This window comes from Bactrocera dorsalis, chromosome 2, assembly GCF_023373825.1.
Source record: "Bactrocera dorsalis isolate Fly_Bdor chromosome 2, ASM2337382v1, whole genome shotgun sequence".
Taxonomy (NCBI): domain Eukaryota; kingdom Metazoa; phylum Arthropoda; class Insecta; order Diptera; family Tephritidae; genus Bactrocera; species Bactrocera dorsalis.
In genome coordinates, this window is record NC_064304.1 from 44787334 (window position 1) to 44810014 (window position 22681).

Genomic DNA, 22681 nt, shown 5'->3' on the forward strand with positions numbered 1-22681 from the left:
CAAACTGATCGATCAAAATCACGTTCTTGAACTTTTTTTATTTGGGTATTATATCTTCAGTGCAATCTTGTTTCTATTGGTAACAAAAATAAGAGAGATAGTACCATTTTAAGATCAATAACTCAATAACGATTGGATGAAATGTTAAGCAAAATTGAACAATAATGTAGTTAAGGTTAAACATTTAAGACAACGACTACAATTTTTTCTGGCTCGATCTTACGTCCAGAAGTGACTTTCAGCTCTTGGAGTATATGTCATTTTAGTGAAGGCATGCATATGCAAATAAATTTCCTACAGGGCTAGTAAAGCAGTAAGAAGGCCCCGGAAAAGGAAAACAGTCATAACACAACATGGCACAATGCCTCTTGCATACATACAAACACATAAATAAACGTGTAGCAAAATGTATCTGCATACATATACATATAGATATGTATACATTTGTGTTTGCTCTAACTGGTATCGGCATATTCGACTTGATTTTTGAACTTCGCGGGGAGAAGCAACTCACTTTGACAAAACTTCAGCACAGCAGCGCACAACGGTGTGGCGCACAGAAGCGCAGCGTACAGTGCACTCGCAGCCATCCATCCGTACAGTTGGATGTCACCGCCAACGGCAACGGCAACGGCAATCATTAGCAAGACGTAAACTCCAAAAACAAAGACAAAAAACCTAAGAATAATAACAAAAACAGAAAAAAACAGAAGCAGAAACAGAAGTTGCGGTAGAAAAAGAAGCAGCAACAACAGAAGTCATCAGTGAGACGACGTGTGATCTTGATCTTGATCTTCTTTGAAACATTGAATTCAGCACAGTAAATAACAACACAAAAAGAGCAGCAACAACACAAGTTACAGTTGCAGCCGACATCGCTGTTGCTGTCGCTATTACTGTTGCCATTGTTATTGATATAGTGCCTCCGCTGTTGCAACTACAGTTTTTCTTGTGAACATCACTCAGCCTCATTACGGATATATTTTCTCTCAACAATTACTTATGACTTGCTTATACATATATACATGTGTGAGTGTCTACAAACTAAATTTGTAACGCACAATAATCGTAGCATTTGAAATTCGTGCTTACTTTTGATATAAAAGTTATTGTCAGTGGATTTGAGCGTTATTGCGCCAGTGAAAAGTTCTTATCTGCAGCGTTTATGTAAATGTTACGACGCTAGCTCAATTGCGGCAAAGTGAAATGCACAAATAAACAATATAAACAAACGTAAGCTTCGTAAAGCCTAATTAAATAATAAAACTGCTGTGAAGCTAGCCAATAATAGAGAAATAAAAATTAAATAAAAATACAAAAAATAAATTTACTGACTTGCAAATACATACATACGTATGTATGTATGTTTTAAAGTTGAGTCATAAAAAATAGATTAAGAAAGCGAACCAACTTTTTAGTACTAAAACGACTTACACACACAAACATACGTACATACATACATATATACATAATAACACAATGACGGCGCATGAGCAACCGATTAGCTACTTGGACAGCATCCTGAACGAGGAGGAGTCACGCTGTGAATACAGTCATCAGTGGCGCAATTTCACAATCTCACGTTCGGGCCGTTTCAAGTCGAAGAATCGCAAGCGCGACGTTGTCGATGGCAAACTCTTCGATGCGGGTAATGCGCCCAATGCGATGGCGGCGTCGTCCAAGATGCCGTCTGCAGCCGCTGCGGGTCATAGTCGTGTCATGGCGTCTGCCACCATGAATCCACACTACAAGCAGGAGCCGGATAAGGTAGGACACCAAAACTATATAAATGCTATATTATTATATATGTGTAAAAAGTAAATATATGTATATGGTATACTGGCTAATGCATATATTAAAATAGACATACGTATATACATTAACATATACTTTTTATTTACACCATGTTCATATGTATTGTACTAAGTACATGATTATGTATATTTGTTTATGCAGATGTTGCTATAGGTGTATTAGAGCAATATTTTTTCCAATATATACACATACATACATATCTACAAATGTACAAACATACATATGCATATGCAAGCATATCGCACTTTGTAGGCAATTGTAGATTTGTATGGCAACTTTGCTCAAATTCACGACATTTATTGTTTACATGTTGTTGCTGCTGCAGCGCTTGTAACTTGTACTATTGTTGAGCCCATGCAACAACATTTCAGTTGCTGCAACAATTGCGGCCACATCCGCCGCGAAGTCGGCAAAGTGTGTCGCAAGTCAGCTGTTGGTTGGGCTTTCTGGTTGGCTGACTAACTGCCTCACTGCTAGCCCGTACATTATGTATGTACATATATATGTTTGTATATTTCTTTGTATATGTACGTACGGTTGCTTTGTTAGTAGTTTGACTTATTTTTTTAACATAACATTTGTCTTTTGCTGTTCTTTGCTTATCAATTTTCAGTGTGTATTTTTACTTCCATTTTTTGTCTTCGGAGGCGCAAATATATATTCACACATATGTACATACATATTTGTGTGTATGCATATAATATATTTACCTATAAAAAGTTGAATTGTATGTGTGTATGTTAATGTGTGTGTGCTTTTTATAAGCCACTTTTAACTTTAATTTGCTCAGCAGAATTTCGCTCATTTGCTAAAAATAAACATGCGATTTTTGCAAAACGTGCAAATATACTTATAAACAAACAAACATTTGTCCGAATCGCTGTTTACACATACATATATATGTATGTGTGTACACAGGCACCTACTGACACCTTATATTTCGACATGCATTTGTATCTTATCAGCAATCAGTTAGTTATTAGGTACATACTTATATACAAAGTATAACGCATGCATTGCCATAAATCATACGAACGCTCCTTCAATATAAACCCACAAAGACCCACACACCAATGTGTATTAATTAATTCGCAAAAGGCAAAAGCTTCCACCCACCAAATATAAAGCAAATACAGACTAATTTATGTGCCATACATGACTTAAGTAAAACTTTTTGCGTCTGAAATTAATTTGCACACTTAACACAAATGAATCGAAAGCGAAAATGAGTCCAACAAGAATAATTCTTTTATTTCTACACTCGAGTGCATATATATAAAGACATATGTATGTATGTATGGATGTATGCCTTTAGGTACCATAAGCGACAACGAAAACGGAAGTCCCCTGAAGTTGTTGTGAAACCTTTTAATATTTGCAATGAAAAAACCCCTGCCACACACATGTATGTACATATACATATGTAGGTATTTGCAGATTCAAACTTACATATTGGTTGTATTGCTCGCGTTTATTTTTGTACGGGCAGATATAAAAAGCCTCTCACTGCTTCTGCAAAAAACTGATTGAAGTTAATTTTTTAAGGGTTTCGCAAGTGTTTCATTTTATGGCCACTATATAAGATTGTTCGTGTGTATGTGTATTTAAAATGTAATGTATACGGGTAATTTCCCGGAACGTAATCATCTGTCTAAGTAAATAACTTTTTTTTTAACGCGGTATACCAACAAGCGGACCAGAATATCGGGTTGTGGTTTCTGTCATCCCAAAGTAGTAGGCGCGTCGTGTCCACAGCCAAATGATTGAAGAGCACTGTGATATCAAGCTAACAATTATCACATCTTCAACAATGAAGTTCCGGCATATTAAAAAAGTGTATTGAAATGAATGACAACCACCAATCAAGGCCGGTCTGAGACATTTCACCACTCAAATTCTCCGCCGCTTCTTTGGCTATTTTGCATTAACAACAAAATGTATAACTTTTGAAAATTATTAAAGTCATTTTATTAACAAGTAAAGAACGGCTAAGTTCGGATGTAACCGAACATTTTATACTATGTCAACTTGCAGGAATCAAAGCCAGGAAAATATGTTAAGGTACAAAACGTCAACCAGATCGGTTTCTAAGCAATTATACCATATACTTATGTATGCATATATTCAACTCATACACTAACTGAGATATCTGACATAAGGTTTTTTAGAAAAGCGAAAATCATTTAATTTAGTATATGTGGAGGATAGGAGTTTTTATAATAATTGCTCTACGCGAATTTTGCTATTGTAACTTAAGTGGCTTGGGAGATATTTACATTAAACCAAATAGGGGGCGAAGTCACGCCCACCTTGCTGTTGCTGTATCTTAATTTAGTGCTTAGCTGTGGTCTTTTATACGTTTTCGATTAATGCGGTTTGCATGACAGGGGCCCTCCGCCTTACTTTTTGCCAGGGAATATGTGTACCAAGTTTCACCAAGATATCTCAATTTTTTCTCAAGTTACAGCTTTCACGAACGGACGTACAGACAGTCACCCGGATTTCAACTCGTCTCGTCATCTTGATCATTTATATATGTACATATATACTTGCATATAACCCTATATCCATATCGATTAGTTGTAGGTGATATGTATGTATGTAAAACAGAACTATTATACTCTGTAGCAACATGTTGCAAGAGTATAACGAAAGTTTAGTAAATTTAGTATTTTAGTAACTTCTTTCAATTGAATCTTTCATCGATTGAAGACAATGTATTATCAATAATGGCAAAATAGATAATAAATTTTAAAATTTTGCTTATCATCGTGAATTGGTCTTCCCCCTCATAATTGAACTATCGTTTCTATTTCTGAAGCGAACTGGAGCCGTTCCTGATTGAAATCACACATGTGTAATATTTTGTGCGCAAATCAACGGTGTAGTCGCAATTCAACATAGCAACGTACAACTTTACAACAACAACTACCAGGTGCTACTATAAAAAAATAATGATAATGCTCCTGTTGTTGTTTATAATTTGTATTAGAATGCGAGAATATGAAATTATGGAGGTAAAATTGTTAGCTTATGTCAATATTATATATCAATGCCCATCAATGCATCCGAAAAATATACGTATGCAGAAAAAGTAAGTGAGAATAAACTTTAAGAATGACCATCCATTTTTAAACGCTGAATATATTACCCAAAAAATGTAATGTATATAAATGATCAGCAGCGATCTCAGTCGATTTAACCATGTCCGTCTGTCTGTCCGGCTGTATATGAAAGTTTGCACACGTCCTTTTCTCCCAAAGAAGCTGGGAGCATTGTAGCATATGTATAGCTGCTATTCAAACTGAACGATTAAAATGAAATACTTGCATGAAAAAATTGTTTATTTGTGATAACATTTTTTCTTGTCGTATAATTATTATTATTACATTGTGAAAAATTAAACATTCTTAAATAAAGGAACATCGGTTTCATTGTTTCAATTTTTAAATATGACCAAAATAATAAGTGATATGTATACATATAACTCAACAACCAACAGAGAGAACTTCATAGGTAAAGTCACAGATGTCTGCTGTATTGCTTTTCCCGACAGGAATCGGTACGCAGGTACCCTTAGGTAGGTTACACTAAATTCCAATTGATCGACATATTTTTGGAAATACTTTGTTTATCATTTTTAGTCGTGCTATTGCTAAAATGACTCGGGTAATGAAGATAGAATTGAGGTGCGATTTATCAACATTTTTGAATATTTCACTGGTGTCAACATTAAGCAAATTTGAGCATTTTCAGTCGTCTGACCTTACGAATACTGTAGAGGAAGTAGAAAACGTTTAACCTGTTACTATGTACTAGGGTTTATAAATCACGGAACCTACAATTACTTGTTATACCAAAAACGATACAAAAGTTTTTTTCATATCGTGAGTATGACAGCAAGAAACTCGGCTGTTATAGTCAAATAAAATCCCTACAATAATATTACGCGAGATATTATTTATTCGGATCGAGTTTAAGTCCTTAGCAAGCCAATGCTAGTAGTCCGATTGTAATTCTCGTATGAGAAGTTTTCGTGTTCTTGGCCAAAAAGAACTCTGTTGTAAGCAAGATAATGCTTAGGCCCTCTGGAGATGATTAAAAACTATGTAAAAACTCTGATCGGTGATCGGATTACCATTCTCCTATTCTTAGCCAGATTTCCATAAAATATATTTAGATCGTTCACTAAATAACTTCGTTTTATAGCAACAGCTGATCTTACTAAATTTTTTTGAAGCCTACTTGACACTTAACAACTTTTACACACACATATGTATATATTTGAACAGCTGATAAAGTAAGGTATTTATAAAAAAAAATTTTAATTTTTTGGAAAATTTTTGTTATTGAAGGAACAGCATTTTCGGCATATTTTACTGCTTTACTATCAAAAGGATAAAAATACAGGTCAACAAAACAAAATTTATGTGTTGCGTTTGCCGAAGGCCAATGCCGATATTGGTTTGCAAAATTTCGTTCCAGCAATTTCGATCTCAAAGATGTCCCACGTCCTGGAAGGACTCTTGAAGCTGAAAGGGATAAAACAAAGTCGTTGGTCCATTCAAATCGTCGAATAACCATTCGAGAGATTGCTAAAAGATTAAATGTGTCCAACGCGATCGTTCAGGTTACACAATAACGTAATAATGATAAAAATCGTTTAAATCGTACTAAAAACACGAAATTATTTAGTGAACGATCCAATCCACAATATGTTCATAGGTCACGCATAATACACATACATTAATTCTATTCTGTTCTATTAATAAGGTAAATTGTATACATTTTTGGAGTCATCGCACTGGGCTCGGTCCTCAGGTTTTCTTACCAGCTCCGTATATACATACGTAAATATCTACTTATTATATTAATTATTGTGTCAAATTAAAAAGTATATCGAAATTCAACAACTCACATTCGCAATATCAGAATATATGTATGAATAATAAAGATTGCAATAATAAAATGCGCAAAAACAGAGCTTGCTAGCGTCGGCAAAGTTATTAGGGCATGCAATTAAAATCAGATTACCAACGATTTTGCAAGCTTTTATCAGCTGCCGGTTGTATATTGCTACACCAACCTATACTACTGTATATCTCAATAGGTGTATACATGTTAGCTCTACAACGCTGTGAAAATACTTAAGGTTAAAATGAATGTTAAATTTTGAAATCATCTACAATAGAATTGCTCAAAAATGAAGCATGTCAAAGGTAGATATACAATAACAATTAACATGCACATTTGATAATGACCAGGAATATGGAAAATACCGCTTTTCGATCCTTAAAATATTATTTTGAATAATCGGGAATGCGGTTATGTATCTCTTTTAAAAACTGAGATATAGAAAGTAATGAGTATATGGTTATATGATCGGCTCAGTTAATTATATGGTTATTTATATTGATTAACGTAACTCTTTTTTTAGAAGTAAAAAAGAATTGAATTTAAGTATATAAAGAGGCAGTCGATAGGAATTTAAAACCGAACATATGTATATACAATTTTTAGACCTCCTGACAACATATTTCTAAGTAAATCAATGTTGTAGTCATTTCTTGGATAACATCAAACAAAAAGTTTTATAAATAATAAAACAAACAAAGGAAGCACAGAATTCGCAAATGTCGATGGCAAAAAACGATTTCTTTGTTTATCACTTCTGAGGTTTCTAATTTATTCCTTTTTTGCACTTTGGTAATCAAACTTGCGTTGCTGATAAATTTGTACGATAGTGACAAAAACAAACGTACATCTGTGTATGAGCATATATATTTCATAAAATGCACATATATTAATTTAGTTTGCACATTAAGATTGTGCAAGTAATATTTCAACAAATAAAACTTATATGTGGGTCTACTGCACCGATAATGGTCGTAAAGTTAAGTAATTATTTACTTTAAGAAAATTTATACAAATATCATTTCTTGGATATCACCATAATTATATAAACTAAAATTTTTCGTACTCGTTGTCCGTTGCTTTGGATTTTATATATATACATATGTATATACTGGAGTAATAGCTAAAAGATTCTGATTTTCATATATTTTATTTTTAATTTTTCTAGGAGGTATATTAGTCTTATTATGTATATATATATATTATATATATATATATATATATGTCTATCTCGATTAGTTTTAGGTGATACGTACAACTGTTAGGTGAATTAAACTATTATACTCCGTAGCAATGATTTCGCCGGTCCCCGAAATATGGTTATCTGTAATTCCAGCATAGAGAAATTTATCAAGCTACCTGGCTGTCTCTGTCTCCGACGTCCTAACATCGACTCGGACCACTATTTTGTTGCAGCCAAGATTCGCACCCGCCTCTGTGCAGCAAAAAACACACGTCAACAAACACAAGGAAGGTTCGACGTCGAGAAGCTGCAATCACAACAGACAGCCGAACGATTTTCCACTTGGCTTGCACTCCTGCTCTCTGAGAGCACTCGTCAACAACTCGGTATAAGGGAACTGTGTGACAACATTTCAAGCTCCTTACGTACAAATTAACTTCCCTTGCGTGGGAAGTATTAAAAAAAATGTATTCCGTTCCGCTACGCGCGGTAGAAATAAAACACAAGTGTTGGTTTGAGTGCGATAATGTATGTTGCGCTTTGATCATCAAGATTATCTCTCAATACGCTTGCCGATTATACACTGATCTTTATTAGTAAAAGCACTTATATTTATATTCTTATAATTCTATGCTTATTACTAAAGATGCTTTGGCATTACATTAAGTGATGAAATGCCAGAGCATTGGATTTCCAATTATTCTCATTATCAAAACAAATAATGGAATATTGAATTGTGCTTACTTATCAAAACAAGTGCTGTATTGATTTCTTATTAATTAAAGTATTCTGCTGACCAAGCAGTAATACTGTAAGAAGATACAATTTGTTTACGTTTATCGTTAGGTCTCTGTGTGGCTGCTGCCGTTAACTTACATCTGCAAACAAAGCCAGGGGTTTTCGATAAAAGCAAAAGAACAGCTCGTACGATGCAGCAGTGCCGTGTCGCAGCGGAGAGAAAACAGACTGCCTACTTTGCAACGTTACGATCGACCACAAAACGTGCGGGATCGAATAGATACCGAGAATTGAAGAGGGAAGCGAGACGCATTTGCAGACAGAAAAAGAAAGTGGCCGAAATGCGTGAGTATGAAAAGCTTGACAAGCTGGCCGATAAGGGTAATGTGCGAAAATTCTACTAAAAGATGCGACGACTAACAGAAGGTTTCAAGACCGGAGCATACTCTTGTAGAAAGAGGATCTAGTGATCGATGCACAAATCATACTAAAATTATCGAGGGAACACTTCCTCAGCCTGCTGAATGGCAGTGAACGCACAACGCCAGGAGAAGGCGAACACGATTCTCCAATCGATGACGATGGAGCAGACGTTCCATTACCCGGCCATGAAGAAGTTCGAATAGCAATTGCCCGCCTCAAGAACAACAAAGTGGCAGGGACCGACGGATTGCCGGCCGAGCTATTCAAACACGGCGGCGAAAAAATGTTAAGGAGCATGCATCAGCTTCTTTGTAAAATAAAATGCTCAATCCACAAAAAGGGAGACTCGCCAACTACCGTGGGATAAGCCTCCTTAACGTCGCATATAATGCTCTATCGAGCGTATTGTGTGAAAGATTAAAGCCCACCGTCAACAAACTGATTGGACCTTATCAGTGTGGCTTTAGACCTGGAAAATCCTGGAAAATCAACAACCGACCAGATATTCACCATGCGCCAAATCTTAGAAAAGACCTGTGAGAAGAGAATCGACACACACCACCTCTTCGTCGACTTCAAAGCTGTTCTTAACAGCACGAAAAGGAGCTGCTTTTATGCCGCGATGTCTGAATTTGACTAAGCTGACGTTGAGCAACACAAAAAGCTTCGTCAGGATCGGGAAGGGCCTCTTCAAGCCGTTCGATACCAAACGAGGTTTCAGACAAGGCGACTCCCTCTTGTACGACTTCTTCAATCTGCTCTTTGAGAAAATAGTTCGAGCTGCAGAACTTTATAGAGCAGGTACAAACTTTTATAAGAGTGTACAACTGCTGGCGTATGTCGATGATATTGATATCATTGGTGTCAACACCCGCGCCGTTAGTTCTGCTTTCTCCAGACTGGATAAGAAAGCAAACCAGATGGGGCTGGCAGTGTACGAAGGCAAGATGGAATATCTCCTGTCATCAAACAAAAAGTCGTCGCACTCGCGACTAGGCTCCCACGTCACTGTTGACTGCGAACGATACTTATTTGAACAAATCGGTTATAAGAAATTGTCTTGAATAAAATATTGCAAATATTACATATTATTTATAATCTTTATACTTAACTTCATAGCCTTGAAAGCTTCACTCTTATGTATGTCTGTGTGTGCTTTAAGTAGTGTCATCCATCATTTTGAAGTTTATTTAACACTCTAATAAAAACAAACTCTGTTGTCACAGATGATTGCGAATTATTTCAAGATAATATGTAATGCATTTATGGTTCCCATGTGGATTGATCGTTATCTGACACAATATAAATATCAGTTTCGTGGAACTAGGTATATATTGAATAAGCGTTTTTAAGTTGATGATAATGATAATTCTTGGCATTTACATTTTCATACAAAAGTACAGTAGAGTGTAGAGTTAATGCACCGTTTGACTACTTCATGGGTAGACAAGACTCCAAATAAGAGGACAAAACGGTTATGAAAGATTGTGAAAAAGATTAACGATTTGCCAAGAGATGGCATAACTCTATTATTATTCCATTGTTCCACTATTCCACTATTCCGAACATTGCTATTGTCCTTCCGCATCTTTCTCATTATAACCCATTCATTTCAAGGTTAAACAACAATAATTTTTTTTACTCAAATACAATATAAACGTCTAAAAAACAGAAGAACTCGCAGAATAGAAAAGAGTTTAAAAGCATTTCATTTTAAAAGTTATCTGAAATAAAACGGTTTGGGAATTTTTGCTTTACCCGCTTTATAGCCACTTTTGACTATCATTTGTTACGGTGGATGCAGAATGCCCTCTCTGGAAAACGAATCACAACAGACTAGGTTATCAAACGTTGGCTTGGTTCCTTCTTTGTTGTCAGGCTGGCGCAATAAAAAAAATTGTCTTAAGTTCACCCAATGCACTGTGAACTTACTTTCTCCTTACATACATATATGTATGTACATACATATGTATATATACAAATGTAATAGACGTGAGTACAAATGTAATAGACGTGAGTAATTTTTTTAAACAAAAACAAACTAGAAACTTTCAAGTGGATTTAAAAGAAACATATTAAAATTTTAGCTCTTAATATTAATAGAAGCCTGTTCCCAACTTTCCATTTTTCCTACAAAAAACATGGCGAAATTTGTTTCTAATTTTTATAGCTTATTGCAGTGTGAAAATAGGTTGAAAAGCTATTTTGGCGGGAAATTGTATCTATTGAAGTTTTTGGTTTGTATAAACTTAAAGCTCTTTCTGAAGCGACAATTATTGACCGGATAAAAATTCATGTCCGTTTTAGTTTCATAAATTATACTGTCATGAGAACGAGAACCGAAAATACTTCCATTATTATGTTTATAATGTTTTACTTGCCTTTTATATGTATATTTATTCGTTTTAAGCTTTTCTTTCTTAAGATCACAAATAAATACATAAGGATTAGTTAACAAGAAAAATCGTTAACTTTGATTGCATCCAAGCTAGAAAACCCTTCATAAATAAAGAAAAAAAAGGGTATACATATGTTTTATAAGGAAAAACGTAATCAGACCTATGCGATAAATTGAAAAGTTCTTACAAATTGTGATAGTATTTGATCTAGTTGTTGTTGCAGCTTCAGAAAACATCCCTGAAGTAATTTGAAGAATGCTGTCGTGTTGGTAATCCTTCGCCAGCTAAAAATTGGAATGTTGTGTCGTGTATTTAATGTTCAGTTTCAACCAAACTTAGCCTTAGTTTCTTCATATAGTATGCATACATACATGCTTACACTAACATATGTTATACATCTTTCTTATAATTTGATTATCTCTAATTCCAGAATGCGTATCGTCAACCTTCTGCAATGTCAAGTAAGCTATTTTCATCGCAATCCATGGCATCAACCTCCGCCAGCTCAAGTTCAAGAAATGCGACGATGCGTGACAAAGCTGAGAGCTATAAAAGTTACTACGAAACGAATTTATAGATGCCACCTGCATATATTACGCATATTAAGTATTTTTTATGTATAATAAATTTTTTAATTAAACTTAATTGCGAAAGGTAAATGAAAACGCTGTTTTTGTATACATATTTAGCTTTTAACATTTTATTTTATTTTTATGTGGAAAATTTAAATTCACAAAATTAACTTTTGTTTAGGTAAAGCGCTTAGTTAGTGCTTAAGTAATGCTATATATTTCAATACAATATAAAAATAACATAATATAAAAATGAACTAACGCTTTCTTGAAGCATTCGGTTGTTTTCATTTTGCAAATGATTCCTTTTTCTACTAGTTTTAACTATGTGCCAACGTTTCTAATAGAAAGCTGTCGTTGTAAGAGTTAATATATAGTTTTAACAGCTCAATCGACAACTAAGTATACGCAAAAGTTGAAATTCAATTTTGTTATTCAATTCAAGAGCTAATTCATTTAAAGATAGAGCTTAATGCTTGCCCAATCATAGAATTTTTGGAATAGAATTATATTGAATGCAGATTTAAATTTACTTAGAAATAAATACGTATTTACCAATAAAAATTAATCCATATATTTTTATTTTTTGAATATATACACATACAAAAGTGTATGCATATAAATTATGTATCGTAAAGTATTAAAACGTGATAGTTACAAACTTTTTAGATAGTAAGTAATTTGTGTTTAGAAAAATATTAAATTGATGTAAACATAGCAATGTAAACAAAATTTATTATAAAAAAATATAAAATTTAACTGTAAACTATTATGGACCAAATAAAGATAAAAAAAGCTTGCAAAAAATTAGCAGAAGATTCGTATCTTATTCGCAGTTTAACTATACATTGGAAGAATTGACAGAGTAGATTTATCAACTTTAATTGAAATTCAATGCACTTCATATAGTAGCTTTTTGTTATATATAAAAATATCACGCGTTGTCATTGTTAAGCGGGACATCGCCGGTTTCCACTATATCACGCTTCTCAATGTAGCTGACATCGAGAAGACAGAATTTGGCACGACACATGGGGCAGGTACATTTCTGTTCAAGCCATACTTCCCGGTCGTGTTCACTCTGACGTGCAGCAAACCAACGCGCAAGACAATCAACACACCACATTGGTCGGCAATAGCAATTTGTACAAGTATTCTCCGCTGACAGTGGACGTCCATCACGGTCAACATCTTCACATTGTTTATGAATTTTTATATTTGGCTCAGCAATCATACAAGCAAAGCACTTTTCTGCTATCCTATCCGCTTTGTAAATAGGATTTTTAGCCACTTGTTCTTTAAAAACATCTATAAAACGATCTATTACGTTGCGATGGAATTGAATGTTTGATGGTATGGCAATAGGTCGACTAATTCGCTCCTCCAGATTGCGAAATTCTAAAGCATTGATGCGTATGTGAAAGTCAGCCACCTTTTGTCGATTTGGTTTCACTACTATGCTCACCATTTGTAAGGTATCGTTAGTATCTTGTGAAACGTTGTAAGTCTCTGTCTACAGAAATTGGTTAATGTTAGTGCTTTTTAAAAAAAAAGCAATAATAATAGCTATTTTTGGATAATAGTTTACTTACTTTGGCTACACTGAGCGAAGTATCGCTTTGGTGGGCAAAATGCACATTATAAAGCGAAGTTTTAATTATCCAGTTTTCTGTTGCTATAACTGTCGATATAGAATTCAGCTTCTTTTTATATATGTCGAGTCTATTAATCAGATACTATTTGTTAAATTCATTTTTATTTATTATTTCACTCTATAACAAATTCTTTAAACTCTTTTCTCATACCTTCGAAATTCAGTGCTTATGTCGCTCGCAACAGCGTGATAACTATCCGGCACATTGGAGAATTTCAATAATGTCTGGCTGATTGGATGGCGGCGCCAGTTTTGTTGCTGCCAATTGAATATTAAAGCCGGCACTGCCAAGACTGCCATTAAACTAAAACGTTGAGCGATTTTCCATGTAAGCGTCTTAAATGCAACAGCTTCTTGTGGCATTGGAAAATCCGGATCCAAATCAACATTTTCAGGCAATTCGCGTTCCGCAAATACAGAGAACTTTAATTTGTGTATCAGAAAATATAGTGCAGGCAAGCAGCTGTGTACAAATAAATTCAGTGATGTACGACGTTGATGGTAGTGTACGAAATTGATGCTTTCATCACCCAATAGTTTAATGAAAATTTGTTCGATGGTTAGACCCAGTCGCTGAAACTCCTCTGGTGGATATATAATACACATACATAATAAAAGGTAGAACAAATTGAAGAGCAGTTCAGACTCGTCCATTTGATGAAAAATCGTGAAAAACTTATGAAAAACAACACAGAATATATTTTAAGAAGTTAAAAAATTCGTTTTTGCAAATTTTATTTTAGTTATTGCTTTCTTTGTATATGTAAATTTGCTTTCCTGTGATGTGTCAACTCAATCTTTTTTGTTTTGTTCTTATTTCGTTTTCCAATTTTTAGAATATATGTTGGGTTGCATTTTTGTGTACTTATATTAAAGTGATTTTTTATTGTGTCTGACTGTAAACAATATACGTGCATATCGTAATAACTAAGTTGCAGCCATTTCGGCACTGCGATGATTCTCATACAGAAAATGATAATAAAAATTTTCCAACGGGAGGTTTTTGACACAAAAACACGAAAATGTTAATTTTTTTACAAGTTTTGTTCTCTTAACGATTTTGCTCTTTTATGTGATGAACACAGAGAGAGTGGAAGACTTTAAGTGATATTTCTCACTTATAAAAATACACACGTTCTTAATGAGGCATCTCGACAGGATAAAATTTATGTCATACTAATTGTATAGCTGTGTCTATTGGCTGCGGAGACTCCATATTGCTTATGGAAAGCAATATATGGAATACTAATTAGTATGCGATGTATTGAAAGCAATAAGCTGCCACTTCAGCAGTTTGACAGCGTAGCTTTCATTTCTATGAAAATTTTGAAGATTCAACCCATTTACAGACATACATATGCATGAATGTATATAACAACGGATATTTCATTTCGGTTATTTTAAATTTAGTAGCGCGAATAAGACGGTTATGTTATGTTACAAAAATAAAGTACATTTTGAAATAACATTTTTCCAAAAAATTAATATTTAATTTAATATTGTTAATTTACAGAAAAATTATGCAAAATGGGTTGGGAATGAGCGAAGTCTTAAATTTAATAAACTTATACAAGCATACATACATCAAAATATCATTGCTCATATTAAATTTATTATTTTAATTGGTATATAAAATTTATGCCACAATTATTATATATTAGTCCAAAAAAATTGTATTGTAGCATGAAGTATACAGTGAAATTCCTCATAACCAGACACCCACCCGGTGATAGCAACTAATTCCTTAGGACGAATTTACATAATCCACCCGATAAACGACGATTGCTAATACCTATGGTTGCTATTGATAAATGGACGTGGTTCAATTTCATTTGAGTCATTGCGCACTGTAAGTGGTAGAGTGTGTGTAACTTTTTGAGAAGCATGCAAGCAATTACAATTGCTGGAACATGATAATAAATGTAATCAAACGATGGACGATTCGATAGCTACTTCGCATGCCACTGAAGTTCGCATACTTTTCGCGATGGTCATTTCGACATATCAGCCTTCAAATCCGCGTCAATTTTGGAATACGAACAAAATTACATTGCCGAAGACATTTTACATCGTATTCGATAAGAATTGGAAATAGGCAAATTTCGGTTCCAGTGGTTAGATATCAATTCCACCTGCCTTTTGTCAATTCACTTCAACGAATTATGAACTCATCACGAATGTTTATGCCAAATTTGCCAAATTATCGTAACTACCATCTTCTCTGTACATTTACGCTCCGGAATAGAAACCAAAAAATGTTGTTTTTCAAACTGCGTTACATTGAAAAATATTTAGAAAAATCGAAAATAAAAGATTTTTAACACAACGTAAATTCAACTTTCTTTTCATTTCAAATCACATAATTTCACGCGGGACAACGTATGCAGGGTCAGCTAGTTATTTCATATTTGGGTAACGTTTACGTTCATTTAAACTTATGTAAGCTATTTTTAAATTCTTAACAGTTGAGTAGTGTTTAACCACTTACTGATATGTAACTACAGAAAACACATTCGTACATATACATATAGATAAGTATTCATTGCACCATTTAAAACCTATTGAAAATTCCACTTTCTTTGCTAGAAAGTAAAAATGCTTATTAAAATTAAAAGATCGATTTTATATTTTAAATATATATTTACGATATAATTTACAATTTACTCATAAATACGTTTTACGAATTTAAACTGAGTCAAAACTCTACGGGAACTTATATTGTAAAACTTTTACATTAAATGCTTTTAAATATGATTTAAAGTTGTCTTATAAAGTGTTTATCGCTGAGGATATACATATATCTCAATTGTATGTAACAAGTGTTATATTTTAACTACATATATGTACAAGCAATCAATAATTTTTTTTTTTTCAAAATTGATGCTCACAAATAATGCTGCGCGTATCTTTTGGAATGCCATTTTATAATATCATCTATCGTAGGAATGACAAAACATTTTATCTCTATGATTTCCTTTAGCAATCATGACAGCAACCCGAACGCAACCTTACTTTCTTTGCGCAGTGGGGTCTGTTGTTGATGTTGAGCTCGACTCGTTTAAGCTCAGTTCGAAGCTATTGTCACCACTTGTGCACGTTACAGTCGTCAAGCTGGAGTCATTATTGGGACTTTGTCGACCGAAAATACTTAGATTTGGCAGGCTCTGATCACAAGAATTTCCATCTGCATTCTCCATATCAACAATACCAACATCCGAATTATTTACAGCACTGTAATCGCCATCATCAAAACTATCATTACTTAAACTACTACAGCGACTATCATCACTTAAACCATTTGGAGAGGGTGAAGTAATTTGGTGTGTCAATTGATTTGAATCAGAGTTGTCTCCTTGAAAATCATTCGAAACTTCAATATCCACACCGTCAGAATTCAGTTCAGTGATGAGTGGTAGACTTCCGAGCATATCAGATCCCGCCATCGCTGTCGCATTTGATGTTGAAGCAACAACTGGTATACTTGGTACATTTTTAGATCTAGAATCAAGAAGGGAAACGATAGGTATTTCGCGCGAATCTTCCGATGTCGCAGAATGCAGGTTGCTATTGGATTTAAGCAGATCGCTCAATTCTGGTATATCATGTGAAGTCATGTTATTACTCATTGATGAATTTACATTTTGAGGCTGTTTAGATACTTGAATATTATCATGGCTTTGAGGGGGTCTGTTTTGTTCATAAGCCTCTGCAGTTGCTGCTTCGTTGTTGGTTGGTGTTTTCTGAATATTTTGTTGCTGTTGTTGTATTGGCAGTTGCTGCTGCAGACTGTGTTGTGTACTTTGATGACGCGAGGATCGTGTCCGAGGTGGCGGTTTTGGTGCCACGGAGTTTAAGTCCTTATTCAAAGGTGAAAACTTTGTGTAATAATCTCGATTGTGATCGTCCAATCCATTCGTTCTATTTATATTGTCGTTGAGCGTTTCAGTGTCTGGATAACCGACCGAATCATTTACAAAATCTACAACACTTCTTAAACATTCTGTTGGGATTGATATGTCAACTTTTGCACCAGGTCCTTCTAAAGGACGTTCGGGTGGGGGTTCTGGTAATTGAATAAAAAGTTTAACATGTTATTTATCAAGAGTAAAACTAAATATTTATTTTATTAACATATTTATGTGCAAAACTATAGTAAATGACATTATTGACTCATGATTCCATATTATATACTTTTAAATTTTCCAAAGCATAACAAATTACAAGATATATTCATTACTGTAGTGAGATTAAAATATTTGTAGAATTAATTAATGATTCCAAACAAAAAATCGATGTTTCTTATATGTAGTGCAATTAAAAATAACGGAATTCTTACCATTTAGGAAATGTTCTGCTACAAAGTCAGCTGCATTCCAGAGATCTGCTTTTATCAGTAACTGTAATAACAGACCCACTGTCGGACGTTCATGTTTACGGCCACTGGTGCTCCATTCCTGTATTAATATCTCTGCAAAATAACAGCCACTAGTTTGCCTTGTTGCCTCCTCTATTAGCCGAACTTGTTCTGGCTTGTATTTAAACTCTATCACATCAGAACCGTTCCATCTTTGGCTTTCTCTAACAGAATCTTCAACATTGTCTCCGTCTTGATTTGACCAATGTTTCGGTATATTTTCCATCAGCTTTCTTCCTCCAACGAATCCCAACGTTTCCGCCAGCCGGTTCACATCGTTGGATTGCAGTCGTCGCAATTCTGTATCGCGTGTATACATTTTATATTTCCACTGCACTCCCCACTACTTGGAGTGGTTGCGAAATATCTTTGTGTGCGACCAATATTGTTTTGTATACACTCTAATTCCAGACACTCCGTCGTATAAAAAATCGCAAAGCAATCAACAAGTTCTGGTCCATTTGCTATTGTGGATTTATATCCAGCCAGAATTTGCTATAATAGTCAATCTTTATTTTCTTCCTTTTCTTAATTTCGCTGCTTCCTTGTTTTTCGTTTCGCTTTCCGATAATATTCTTTAAACCTTGCCAGTTTCTGCAACCAGTCAACGGGTTTTTGAATTTAGTGAAATCGGTACTCATATCTTTCGAAAATTGTCAATGAATTTTATTATAATAGTTAAAGTTTATCATATAAATAAATATAAATAAATGGACATCACATACATCACAGAGATAAATAATTACATATAAACATATTCTGTAATAAAAATAAAATTTACCTTTGTGTATATTATATATCAATTAGTGAACTTTAAATAATTTAAGAATCAAAAATTTAAGGAAAAATATTATTTCTGCAGTATATTTATAAAGATAAATTTTTTATTGGTAAAACTTCGTTTTGTTTTATTAATTTTTCTCCTCAGTAAAAGACAATCTGTTTAATCATCAAGGTAAATTATTTTAAAAAGACCATACGACTTTAATACTTGAAGCAACTCTGAATGTTGGTAAATACAACCGCGACCAAGGTCTTCTTCGTGTTAGGCCACCATTTTCTTTTCGTGTATGAAACGTAATAGGTGATTTTTCTTTTGTTGAAAAATTAAAAATTTTTATAGAAAAGGTAAAGTAGCAGCGACAATTTTTTGGTGTACAAAATAATAAACAAGATTCCGTTTGTAAAATTTTCCCTTCAACGCTTTTATCAAAAATCATAATGGAAGATATCAAGCAGTTATTGCAACAGAATGTCTACCGATATGAATCAACGGACTCTAATTCCGCCACCGATAGCGAAGAAAGTACAATTTCAGGTGTGAAAAACGGTGTAAAGGCAGTTTGTCAAGGTCGGATACCAACTAGGCGGCCTAATCCAAATGTCCATAATAGAAATGCTTTGTTGGCACGAGAAAATCGTCGAAAGAAGAAAGCGCATTTAGAGGCAATGGAGAAGGAGTTGGAGGAAGTGCGATCGGCTAATAAGCAACTTAAGAAGGCGTTGAAACAGCAAATGAAAGCAGTAGGCCAACTTCAACGAGAAAAAAGGTATTTTCAGAGCGTTATTGCAAATCACAAAGAAATAGAGAATCTTATTAAAGCTCTGAATGTTCGAATGCATGTTCAGCAGTCTTCGGCCGTAAATTCGCCAATGCTGAGTTCTCCAGTTCATTCGTACACCAGTCAGCAATTATGCCAGTCGTCAACGAATTTACAGCAAACAAACGGTTTGGACAATGTCGAATGGAATGTGGCATCAACATCGGAAAATTCGGATAATGGTAGCGTAGGAATTTCATCAGAGTTTTCTTTTCAAGATGATCCAATAGAAATGTATAACATTTTTGAAAATTTATCTTCAGATTTTATACCATCGTCAGCTTTTAACGATACATGGGTCGATATCTTACACGAAGACCTAGGAACTAAAGGTTTAACAAAATTAACCACAGTTGGAGGAGAGCATAGTTATGCCGATGTTGATCAAGTGCCATCACTTGAAAGTATAGAATCTGATGCGGGCATTTGCTTACATATAAGGCAAGGAAAGGTGTCTTTAGAGTTTTGCCCGAATTGCAGTTGGAATTCTAACGATTATCCAACTGCAAATATTTTGCAAAATTAATTAACAATTAATTTGTTCTTTTTTACTTTTAGAAAACTAGTCTATTAATGTTATTTATGCTTTAATGAAATGTAAGGTTTTGTCATCGCCTAATCGGAGTGCGTAAAGTATTAAGGTGGGTTTATATCCCAAAGAGAATTGGTGTAAAATTATTGAATTTACCTTTTGTTGCAATTTTCAGCATACTAACTTGCAGTCTTACAGCTATATACAACAAAATATAAGTCTTTGGTTTGCTGCCTAATGAAACGAATTATGGTAATTCGGTAAATTGAATTGTTATAAATTTTATTATAACTTGATTGAATTAATAAGCAGAATAATCCATTTATGTAAATGCTTGTAAAATAGGCTACCTATTCCTTATATTTTAGAGCACTCCGATTTATATTCGATGAAATGTTTTTTGGATGTATAAGTTAAAAGATTTACTATAATTAAATTAAAATTAATTATATTTCTGTTAACAAAATGATTTACTGTTTTTGGTTTCGGTAAGGGCTAAAATTGTTACAATGAAGTATTTTGAATTCTACTTTAACTTGCAGAAATTTGTTGAATTGAGGATTAAGATATGGAATCGAACTAAGGATAAAAAATTGGCGAATATAACATGCTAAAGTTAATAGTTTATTTCATTAAAAAAAAAGAACATGATTATTTAGTATCGTCATATAATGGATACTAATCTAGATTGACAGAATTTGCAGCGCCACCAGTACGTAAACGTGTGTTGGAATTAGACCTGGATTGTTCGCTATCGTCGTCATCATCGTCATCGAATCCTTGGAATAAGCGTGTAAATAAGTCACCAAACATGCCGCCCATCAAACCTCCTCCAGTTATTGTAGGTGGTGGTGCAACACCAAAGAAATGTATTCCTATTTTAACCAGATATTTTTCGAACGAAGGATCTCTATTCAATGATGGTTTATATAGATCACACAAAGCACGAAATGTGTCATGTCGTCCAGTGTCGATACAACGAAACAAAAAGTGTACAAAGTTTAATAGCGGTTGTTTGAATGGAGCCTCTTTGCGCTTAATGCTTGAATGATTTGAGGTATAGGAGAGAAAAGTATCTTCAGCAGTCTTCCGATCTTTTAAACATAATTGTTGTAGTACAGCCTGTACGATAAATAAATCCAATTCGTTTTCGTAGCCTTTATTTTTATGGATCTTAATCAATATACGACCGCAAAGATTTCCATCACGACTTAGTAGAAAGTGATGACGAGCTTGGTCACAACTTCCTTCAGCCCAAAATACTTGAGCAATAGCTTTATGCATGCCGGGGTGCCCTAATGTATTGCCCGACATATCACTGCTCCACTTTATGGCGCGGCTCTGTAAAAAAATATTCATGTAAGTTACTTATAGGTTAGCAAAATTTAAAAATGTTACAATTAAGGTTTCGCGCTCTACCGTTGTAGAGCTTAGAAGTCCAATAAGCGTGCCCAATCGTTGAATCCAAATGTCGCCATCATTACTTTGATCATTTTCAGCACTACCACGCTTATCTAATGTGTCAATAAGAAGGAGGGCTAAATCTGCTGCACTAGTTTCTTGTTGTTTCGAAACAAGCTTCATTGCACCACTCCATAGTAACTCTAAGCAGTCCGCATATTTCTGCTGGCCGGTGTATCGAAAGTACAATGTACGATACATTTGATGTGCTTCATAGTAATTGCCTGATTCAATTGAATTTTCCAGCTTAGCAAGTACGCGGTTGACTCCACGCTGTACGCCACGATCTGCAGCAGTTGCGGTCATTGTTATTGCTGAGATGTGAAAAATCCTTTATTTTAAATATATTTATATTTTTTGAATAACGATAAAAATTTTTGCAAATTAGTCAGTATTTTATATTTGGACTTGCTAATAAATTCACGGAACGTCAATCTTTGATTACATGTTTTTATTTGACATTTTCTGTGTCTTATTCAAGAATGAAGTGTAAACGTCTAATAATAAAAACACACCTCTAGGAAAAATTGAGTTGTTTCAAATCACCGAAATTCGGTAAAAAATAGTTCAAAATAATAAAGGAATATTATCCAGTTGAAAGTTCTCGGGGACATAAAAAACCGAGTCCGTTCTGATTAGGAAAATACTTATGTTATGGAAAAAAAAAGTTTGACGAGTGATGCTGGCTCTTTCTATCAATGAATTTATACCTTCACGGGACTATTTTGGAACATTCCTATTTATTTTGGCAGCAGTGAAGAAAGTGAAGTAGGAAAAGAAAATAATTAAAAAATGGCAATACATGCTCAAAACCAAAATAATTTCAAAAATAAATTTTTCAAACATTTCAACCAATGAAAATGCGTTCTTTCAGTAATAATTGACTACGAATACATATGTAGATTTTAAATAACACAAAATCATAAAAATGTTATAGAAAATTCATGAGAAAATCCCAAAAAAGTAATTTTGACA

General features: G+C 34.1%; 5 protein-coding genes across 9 annotated transcripts; 2 read left to right on the plus strand and 3 right to left on the minus strand.

Moving 5' to 3' along the window:
- Positions 1–504: 504 nt before the first annotated feature.
- LOC105222920 (uncharacterized) lies at positions 505–12854 on the plus strand. The gene is made up of 2 exons (XM_011200484.4): positions 505–1767; positions 11903–12854. Exons 1-2 carry the CDS (start codon positions 1480–1482, stop codon positions 12047–12049), a joined length of 435 nt encoding a protein of 144 aa, XP_011198786.2. The 5' UTR covers positions 505–1479; the 3' UTR covers positions 12050–12854.
- Positions 12157–15901, minus strand: LOC105222918 (E3 ubiquitin-protein ligase TM129). Its single transcript, XM_011200483.4, has 3 exons — positions 13850–15901; positions 13637–13766; positions 12157–13557 (listed from the first exon to the last, which is right to left on the minus strand). The coding sequence occupies exons 1-3, from the start codon at positions 14350–14352 to the stop codon at positions 12979–12981; spliced, it is 1212 nt and encodes a 403-aa protein (XP_011198785.2). The 5' UTR covers positions 14353–15901; the 3' UTR covers positions 12157–12978.
- A 396-nt stretch (positions 15902–16297) lies between these two features.
- On the minus strand, positions 16298–18687 carry LOC105222917 (protein Tube). The gene is made up of 2 exons (XM_019989172.3): positions 18035–18687; positions 16298–17761 (listed from the first exon to the last, which is right to left on the minus strand). The coding sequence occupies exons 1-2, from the start codon at positions 18429–18431 to the stop codon at positions 16707–16709; spliced, it is 1452 nt and encodes a 483-aa protein (XP_019844731.2). The 5' UTR covers positions 18432–18687; the 3' UTR covers positions 16298–16706.
- A 559-nt stretch (positions 18688–19246) lies between these two features.
- On the plus strand, positions 19247–20714 carry LOC105222916 (hypothetical protein). Of its 5 annotated transcripts, none has more exons than XR_003845582.2 (4): positions 19247–19895; positions 19977–20164; positions 20272–20354; positions 20421–20714. XR_003845582.2 is itself a non-coding variant. In XM_029548946.2 (3 exons), the coding sequence occupies exons 1-3, from the start codon at positions 19334–19336 to the stop codon at positions 20302–20304; spliced, it is 783 nt and encodes a 260-aa protein (XP_029404806.2). In that variant the 5' UTR covers positions 19247–19333; the 3' UTR covers positions 20305–20714. The 5 variants fall into 5 exon arrangements, 2 of the variants coding, with proteins under 2 accessions (XP_029404806.2, XP_029404805.2); XR_003845583.2 differs by having other exon boundaries at positions 19977–20154; XR_003845581.2 differs by having other exon boundaries at positions 19977–20354.
- Positions 20715–20848: 134 nt separating this feature from the next.
- LOC105222915 (Golgi to ER traffic protein 4 homolog) lies at positions 20849–22152 on the minus strand. Its single transcript, XM_011200476.3, has 2 exons — positions 21644–22152; positions 20849–21586 (listed from the first exon to the last, which is right to left on the minus strand). The coding sequence occupies exons 1-2, from the start codon at positions 22010–22012 to the stop codon at positions 20924–20926; spliced, it is 1032 nt and encodes a 343-aa protein (XP_011198778.2). The 5' UTR covers positions 22013–22152; the 3' UTR covers positions 20849–20923.
- Positions 22153–22681: the final 529 nt, after the last annotated feature.